We start from the raw sequence: 9,515 nt of genomic DNA, 5'->3' as shown, positions 1-9,515 counted from the left end.
CTTTCGATTCGGAACTCGTTCATGTCGGCAGATTTAAATATGGTGCGTGTCCATAAAAAACGCATTCTACATTGTACTTCCACCCCCGTGCTTTTATAATTGTCTTATCATTAGTACACGCCTCGACCTGGGTACCACCCTATAGTCGAGAAAAAAAGTTTATCTTGTAAGATCTTACAAGATTGTGGCAGAATCTTACAAGACGATGCATCGTCTTACAAAAATTTCTTCCAAAATCTTTCAAGATCTTACGAGATTAATTTTTTCTTACAAGAATCTTACAAGATAAACTTTTTCTTAGACGAATCTTACAAGATACACTTTTTCTTACAAGAATCTTACAAGCTACACTTTTTCTTTCAAGAATCTTACAAGATACCCTTTTTTAATTTCAAAATTCTTTTTCTGCCTCCAGCACCTATTCTTGTGACCTATGCTCAAAGAAAAAATCTAAAACGTTGCAAGATATGAATGCACGCATATTTTGGCATCGAAAAAAGAGAGCCGAGGAAATAAAACATCAGAAAAATATTAATCTAAGACATCGTAAAAGGGTTTTTCGGTCTTCGTTTTTCAAATATTTTCCTGATTTTTTTCATTGTTTCTGATTTTTCCATTTATGTTTTCTTGGATTTCTGTTGTGTTTCAAGGTTCCTTGGCGAAGATGGTTTCCTGTTGGCCCTAAAAGATGGTTTCCTGAAGAGGTTCTAAAACATTTACAAAATTTGAAAACCCGAAACTGACAAAAAAGGAAGGGGCACAATGTGCCCAAACAAACCAGAAAAACGCAAAAAACCGGACATCAAGTGCCCAAAAACGAAAACACAGAAAAAAGCCAAAAAAGGGACACGATGTGCTCAAAAACCAAAAACACAGAAAAACGCAGAAAAACGGACATCATGTGCCCAAAAACAAAAACACAGAAAACACAAAAAACGGAACATCATGTGCCCAAAAACAAAAACACAGAAAACACAAAAAAACGGACATCATGTGCCCAAAAACAAACACAAAAAACGCAGAAACGGGGCACGATGTGCCCAAAAAACAAATATACAGAAAAATACTCAGTTTATAACAATTGTGCTTTTGGTTGGTTAGTTGTTTCTTATTCCAGCATTTTTTCAGGTGGTTTATGTATTTGCAAGAATCTTACAAGATAAACTTTTACTTGCAAGAATCTTACAAGATAAACTTTTTCTTGCAAGATCTTAAAAGATAAACGTTTTTTGCAAGAATCTTGTAAGATCTTACAAGAGAAACTTTTGGCCTCGACTAGGGCAACCAGGGAAAGGCATCAACCGACACATTTAGAATGGGGCTGCATATGAGTACACAACTGCCTCTGAATAGACCAATTTGCGCTTGAACCAAAATTTTATTGTTTGTAGAGGGCATACAGACACCCGTAAGGGTTATCGAGAGACCAATGAGAGGTCAGTTCAATTCTAGGACCTCGTTTGCAGCATAGGCATTGTCAATAAAATGGGGATCAAATTGCAATAATAAATCGGTGAAATTGAAACGTGATAGTTTACCATCGGAAAACAACTAACTGTTTACTGTCAATAAATAAACAATTGAGATGGGGTATAAACTCATACAACCTGCTTTAGTAATATTTATAACAATCGCTTACAATCAACAAAATGGAAATACGGCTGTGGTCAAGGCACCGATCAGTGAAAAACACAGTCTGCAAACATTTGAAACTAAATTGATTATTAATGGATTTGATGCATCCAACTACATTAATTTTTTCGTAGTTGTTTTGAGCAAGCACCCTAATATTTCAATGGCTTGCGGTGGAGCAGTTGTTGACGATTGGTGGGTTATAACTGCAGCACATTGTGTTAGAGGTCTTCAAAGTAAGTTTAACGGGTTATCACCCCATGGATTTATGGTTAGGTCGAGAAATTGTAGTTTTAAACGCACGAAAATAGTCGGTATGTTTGGTTTTAGTTAGAACAAAAGGACAAAAACCATCACGTTTTTATCATCGCTATCGTTGGTTTGATCGGTTTTGACACGAAGGAAATTCTGGGTATGTTTGGATTAAAACGTAGGAAATTTTCGGTGCGTTCGGATTAAAACGTGCAGAACTGTCGGTATGTTGGGTTTAAAAGATGGGAAATTGTGAATAGGAATCAGTCAACTGAATCCCCATCAATGGTCATTAATTTTTTTACATTTTTAGTTATAAAAACAAAACAAGGATTGTGTTCCCCTATCTTATTTTCTTCAATAAGCAAACAAAATGCAGTAAATTAGCTCATACTTGCGCAAAATTTTCCTCAAGAATTAAGTTTCAAATTCATGCAAACAAAAGCTACATTAAGAATCAATTTTCTAATAAACAGAAAACTCACAATTTCGAAAGTTGTAGAAAAGCAACTGATAATACGAATCATATCTTTTAAAACTAAACATACCAAGTATTTCTTATGGCCATTTTTTTAATAATAGTGTTGTAGGCACTAGGCTAATTTAGGCACTAGAAACGAGTGACACTAGGCTACTTTAGTTCAAAGTATATATTTTCAAATTAAATATTTTTTCAAAATTGGATTTATGTGCCCCGCATTTCACAAAGCGTGTTTTCGAGGTTGGCGTGGAAACCTGGGACATTTTTGTCGCTCGTTTCGGGTCGCATTTCATAGGACAATATTTTCCAGGCTATAATTAACTCAAATCTAAGTCAACCATTCTCACGGTTACCTTAACTAAATATCGAAATGAAAGGAAGCATATTGGCAACTATTAGTGGATTTAGAAGTCTTAAGTGGTTTTACAATTATGAACGCATTTAAGTGGTTTTACAATTATCCATAGCACTGTTCACAATATTAAATGAATCTTTGAATTTGGCCTGAATTAATTGCTATTAAAATTTGGGCAATAAAAATTTATAGTAATTTGATGCTCAAATGTTGGAATTGGGTTAGGTGAATTCGCGACAAAACGTAAGCCTTTTCCTTCATTTAAGTGACTTGTTTCCACAATTTTTGGAGCTTAATTCTATCGCCGAAAGTGGTATATGAATCCTGAAAAGTACGGAAATGTCTTTGTCACTCGATTCTACGAAACGCAAAGTTTATTGAAAATTGCCTTTTCGTACAATGGCCACGTAATGACCTTCAATGCTCGTTTCTCAATTGATTTTTGTACGGAATATGTACCTGCTTAAAATGTGCAATTAAAGGGTTATTTGCAAACGAACGGGGTACTGAAACAGTAGATTTCAGGCTTTTCACGATACCCAAAAAACCAGAGCTGCTGTTAGGCTGTCCAGCCCAATCCATTTAAAAATAGTCTAAAATATGAACAATAGAAGTGCCCTGTTCTCAGGGTACTAAGTCTCTCGGTCGACTGAGTTTTTCTTCTAACACATACTTAAGGGTCTAGGATATAAACCCCCACGGAAAAAAACTCACTTAACTTAATAAACCCCCACGGAAATAACCCCCATTTTAAAACTGAATTTCGGTCGTGATAATTTGTTCGGTTGTGGTAGTTTCATTTCAAGTCCCATGGCCCGCGAGGCAAAACGTAAGCCTTTTCCTTCATTTAATTGTCTTGTTTCCACAGTTTTCGTAGCTTAATTCTATCGCCGAAAGTGGTATATGAATCCTGAAAAGTACGGAAATGTCTTTGTCACTCGATTCTACGAAACGCAAAATTTATTGAAAATTGTCTTTTCGTACAATGGCCACGTAATGACCTTCAATGCTCGTTACTAAACTGATTTTTGTATGGATTATGTACCTGCTTAAAATGTGCAATTAATAGGTTATTTGCAAACGGGGTACTGAAACATTAGATTTCAAGCTTTTCACGATACCCAAAAAAACGCAAGCTGCTGTTAGGCTGTCCAATCAAACACATTTAAAAATAATTAAAAATTGAGCAATGAAATTTTCGGAAATCGCTCATTGAGATGCATACTCATTTCGGACTGAGATACGGAACGCTCTATAGACACTTAAAGAACGTTCTGATTCTTATCGTTCTGATTCTTATGCTGCGAGAAAAAAAATTTCACCACTAAAAAAAAATGCAATTCTCACAAAAATTCACCGCTAAATTCACCGCTAATCTTACAAAAGTTAAAAGTTCACCACTATCGATGCATTCAGCGCTAAAAGATGTGGGCGCTTTGCGGTGAAAGAAGTTTTTTCACCGCTATCCACCGCTAATCTTTCAATTTTTTGGACCAAACCTTGAACTGGGCTGCTCAGGTCCCAACTAAATCTTGTTTGAAGTCAATATTCATCGTGCTTTAAAAACAGCGAGCTGAATAACCGACAGGGAAAGTCGAGTACGCACTCTTTATTGTTGAGTCAAATTCGTCAGTTGTATCTTTAGTTCTAGCCAAATTGAAGAACGGCTTTTAAAGACGAACCAAATCTTTTTTCATACAAATTATTTGTCAAATATGGATTATTCGTTACTTAATAATGGTCGAGGCTGGTTGTGTATGAGACAGAATAGATTGAAATTTTGTTTAGGTTCGCATTTGACTGTGCATCTGGGAGACTTTGTGGGCAACTCTACCTATGTGTTGACCCAAGCTGTCGTCAGAAAATTTTACGCTCCGGGGTTGGTTAAGAATAATCTTTTCAAAACAATCATTCCTGCGCTGAACTTTTTAAATTGTAAAAAGACACTTCCTGGGACTATAGTTAAGACTGTGAGCTGGAACATTAGCTATTTTACTCGATTTTGAAGCAATCTCTAATGTCTGCCCATCAATGGGATAATTAGCCATTAAAGCTCCTGTTGACGCCAAAGCCAAAAGTCATAAGGTTAAACAACTATGATATCATATGAGTCTTTCAAATTTTTTCTGTTATGGTTTCAATTCTTACAATTCCTAGCCCATTTGAAATTTTGCTCCAAAGTTTTTTTCTGATAATAAAAGCATATTCTGAAAAATGATTTCTGTACAAGATGTAAATGTGACAAGAACCGTCAAGCAAAATTTATTCAAAGAATTTTTTAACGAGCTACCAAACTAATAAACTTAGAAAACTGCCGTTATATACACCACGGTACCAAAAAGATACGTAGACCTGAATAATTTTTTAAAATTTACAATAAAATTCAAATAAAACAAAGTTTTGAGTTCAAATCAGCTCTAAAGCAATTACTCATTACGATTTTATCCCTTTTAACACTTGAAACAGAATTTGTATAGTTTTCACTAAAATTTATGAGGACTCCTTTTCAAAAAAAAATTATCTTTGTCCGTACTCTCTGCTCGAAAATTATACATTCGTTCGATTTATTCATGTTAGTATTATCTTGTTGAAAAAATGTCTACGTGAATTTTCAAAATGTCCAATTAAATTAGAATGTCTAACTCTTTGAGGACTTGTGAGAAGCAATTTTGTTGATCTTGATTTAATTATAAATGAAACATAAATAATCGCTTGTCTTTTTTTGTGTTTTTGTCAAATATTGATCCATTTCTACAACAATTCCGTAGCTCGTGTTCCGTGGACGCGTCATTTTTGTGTGCACGTTGTCAATTCGATCGTGATATTAAGTAGAGTTGCAATTGCATTTTTATTCATAAAAATTTGAAGTTTCGAAGCGTGATAGCATGGTAAACAATAGATGTTCACAGCAGCTTAAGCAAATTTTCTAAGTATGTGGAAAAAACAAGATTGTTTCAAAATTGAGAAATTTCTTCTATATTTCTAAGTTTTCTGACTTTTTCATGCGTTCATGCAAATTATTTCATTGAGAAAAAATAACGCTTAAAGGGCACAAGTTCAGCTGTGTGATGCATTTTGGTACCACGGTGTACGACTGATGTTATGAGTGAAACTGCGAAAATGAACAAAACAGATCGTTCAACGTACCAGCCCACTGAAGTTTTAAAAATTTTATCCACATATAAGACACCACCTTAACTAATTTCATTTATTTGACATTTATCCAACAAACAGTTTTTAAAAAATGTTCTTGTTGCATTATTCTCTTGTGAAATTTTAATTGATTGTTTTAATGTCAAGCTGATTTTATTTTCTGATTCACAAAAGAGGAAATTTTAAATTTGCCAATTTTCGTTATACGGATTTTTTTTAAGACTACAACAAATTTTACAAACCAATTTTGTGTCTCGTTAGAAAAAAAGACCATTGTTTTTCGTAGTTTGATAACTGCTAAACCAGTTTTGGCAAATAATCCTTATTTCGCCTGTTGTGTACTACTGTTTTTGAGAGATTGAACAAATTCTATGCGCTCATTTTCTACATGAAAACATCATTGTTTTTAAAAGTACCCAAAGCGTCCTTTGCATATAGTTTTCATTTTTTGTTAATCAAAATTGTGGATAAGTATTGCATAATTAAGACTATATCTGCAAAGTTATTTTCACAGAGTTCGCATGAGTGCAAGTTTCTTATGCGCAGCGTTTTCTTAGTCGTTAAGGGATGGGAGGAAACTGGCAGATTCTGACAGAAAATTGGTTATCTTTCAAAACTCTCGCAGAAAACTGGTTATCTAGCAAGATTCTGCCAGAAAATGATAATGGCAGAATCTATCAGAACAAGGTGTTATTTGGCCGAAACTGTTAGAAAAACGGGTAATGTGACTGAAGCTGGGGAAAATTGTACCTTTCAAAACTATTCTCCGCACCGTTTAAACAAGTGTTAATTTAAAAACGCTTCTCAAATAGAAAAACGAATATAACCTCAGCATTTTTGAAAAAAGTTGATCAATAATCATTTGTTTCATGAATAAAACGAAATATTCTTTGAAAATTCATTTTACTAAAGCCTTCTTTTTGTGGAAATAAAAACTCAAATATTTCATTTGAAACTCAAAATAAAAGCATTCAAATTACTCAACCCTTGTACTGAAAAACTTTATTTCACGATGTTCCCAAAAATCCTTTATTCTGCATTTATATAACTCTTGGTGCGTTTATCTTGCTTGATCAAAAAGATTCCTCGCCTGTGTATGTTTGAACGCACCGTACCCCCTTTGTGCGTTCAAAAATGGTCTGCGTCATAAACGAGGAGAAACGAAAACCTCGACCTGAGACTGCATTTATTCCAGTTTCTCTAATTTTAGATGCAAAACGACTTCTGATTCCTTCATAAATGACATTGCTCTTCTGAAACTTGCTTCCTCCGTTCCAATAGGAGTTCGGCCAATCAAATTATGCAAAGAGAGGCTGCCGTATTCATTTTCACGACATACTGTTGGCACATGTGGAATTGGCACTGTCAGTAAGAGAAAAGTTAACGTCCCGATGACTCTGCAAGAGACAGTGTTTTATGAGTCTATGTACGTTTCGGAGTCAAGTCCTTACAGTTTTCAGTGGTGCAGGGACGACTTGGTCTGTGTTGATGCTATTGCAAAAGGCTAGTTTGATGAGCTGACGCATTTAAAGAACTGAGCAGGAGGAACCGAACTTAGAGGAAATTGAAAATGAATACGCGTTGCTGCTTTTTAAAATGCAACAGATTGTTTTTAAAATTTAAATCAGAACACACACACACATAATTATATACACCCACACAAACACACATACTCACTCGCACATACACGTACATACACACACAAACACACAAACGCACTATAGTTTTAAGATAAACTGCAAGTGGTTGTTGTAATGTCTTTTTTGCTAAAAATCGGTAATTTGTTATTGTGTCAAAGAGTTAGCGAACTGATGTCTCTGCTGTTGGCTGGTTTCAGAGTTGATAAAAAAAAATGAGCTGAAGACTGATTCAGGTAAGTATACGATATAAATTAAAGGAATTCATGTACGATCTATGGTTAGAAACAAAGAAATTATGCAAAAACATACGCATAAAAAAGCAAAATTATGTAAGATCAACGCTAAAATAAACGCAAATTTATGAAAAGTCTACGCTTAGAGACGAAAAACTATGTAAGTTCAACGCTAATTTCAACTCAAATTTACGGAAGATACGCTTAGAAACGCCCATTTATGCACGATCTACGCTTAGAAACACAAAATATGTGAAATCTACGCTTAGAAATGCAGAAATTATGAAAGATTAATACTAAACTAAGCTCAAACTAATGGAACATCTAGGCTTAGAAACGAAAAACTATGTAAGATTTACGCTTGATCAAGTATTACCATTACCTAAGGTATGTACTTTGAAACGCAAAATTATACAAAATCTACGCTTGAAAAAGCAGAAATTGTTAAAAATCACGGCTAAACTAAACCGAAATTTATTTAAGATATACTCTTAGAAACGAAAAACTATGCAAGATCTACGCTTGCAAACGCACAGTTATTTAAGATATGTACTTCAAAATACCAAAATTATGCAAGATCTACGCTTACAAAAGTAGAATTTGGATAAGAACTACGCTTAGAAATTAAAAATTAATTACTATCAGCTCTAAACTAAACGAATGGAAGATCTACACTGCGAAACGAAAAATCATATAAGATCTAGGCTTGGAAACGCACATTTATTTACGATCTAGGCTTAGAAACGCAAAATGTTGTATGATCGCCGCTTAGAAGCGCAAAATTATGTCTGATCTATGGTTAGAAACGCAAAAACTTATAATATCAAAACCAACGGAAATTATGTAAGATCCACGCTTAGAAACGCAAAACTTTGTAAGATCTACGCATAGAAACGGAAAGTTGTGAAAGATAAGCGGTAACTAGAGTTGACAATTTAAAAAATTCACTGCAATTTTCCTATATAATCTAAGCTTAATCCGTTGGCTTTACGTCTCTTAGTTTAACGCATTCAAATTGTGTTGGTTGCGTTAAATCAAGAGATGTAAAGTCAATGGATTTGGAGAAGAATTATGTAAGAAAGTTGCAGCTAATTTGCTAACTTGTCAACGCTAGTTGCCGCTTATTTTACATAATTCTTGTCCGTATGGCTTTGACTCGGTGGCCCGTGGGATTTTAAATTAACTTACTGTAATGAAACAAATTATCATAAATATATCCCGAGCGCTTTTCAAATCATATTTTCAATAAAATTTTCTTAGTTTTGTTATTTTCACTTTGTTCTTGTTGATCATTTGGCACGTTTTCAAATTTTTAAGTCGGCTGATACCCCTAACCTCATAATTAGTAGATGGACTTTTCATCAGCTTCAGTGCTTTTATTTCAACTTCAAATGCTTGCATTACCTGGCCACATTTTGTTGTTATCCAACAACATCACAATTATTAGTATCAACTCGTTCTTTCTTTCGCTATTTGGTTGCTTAATGCTTTCTTCAACTTATTTCAACTTTTACTACCTTTATTGATTGCAATGGTGAAACTTGTCTCAAGTTATATAGCGAACAAAAATGACGATATTGACAAAAATCCGAAGGATTTTTGCGTTTCTTTTTGCGATAAAGACGCTTTCTTGCCAAAAACCGAAAATTTCTCAAATAAAACATATATTTGCTGACTGAGGGAAAAGATAAATCATTGTCAGTTCTTTTTCAGGAGCCAACATTTGTAAACACGATGAAGGTTCGCCGCTGTACACGTTCAAATGTGGA

General features: G+C 34.4%; 1 protein-coding gene across 1 annotated transcript in view; it reads left to right on the top strand.

Moving 5' to 3' along the window:
- The first annotated feature begins 1,585 nt into the window (after nucleotides 1-1,585).
- The window catches only part of LOC142343032 (uncharacterized), a 28,421-nt gene continuing 20,491 nt past the window's right edge, over nucleotides 1,586-9,515 (top strand). Inside the window, exons 1-4 of the mRNA XM_075394718.1 lie at nucleotides 1,586-1,868; nucleotides 4,509-4,599; nucleotides 7,084-7,376; nucleotides 9,460-9,510. Of these exons, the coding sequence (XP_075250833.1) occupies nucleotides 1,586-1,868; nucleotides 4,509-4,599; nucleotides 7,084-7,376; nucleotides 9,460-9,510 (718 nt within the window). The remainder of the gene's footprint in view (nucleotides 1,869-4,508; nucleotides 4,600-7,083; nucleotides 7,377-9,459; nucleotides 9,511-9,515) is intronic.

The sequence above is a fragment of the Convolutriloba macropyga genome, chromosome 7, assembly GCF_964194025.1.
Source record: "Convolutriloba macropyga chromosome 7, txConMacr16.3, whole genome shotgun sequence".
Taxonomy (NCBI): Eukaryota; Metazoa; Xenacoelomorpha; order Acoela; family Convolutidae; genus Convolutriloba; species Convolutriloba macropyga.
Note: the sequence above shows the minus strand (reverse complement) of the source record. Positions and strands in the feature narration are given on the sequence as shown.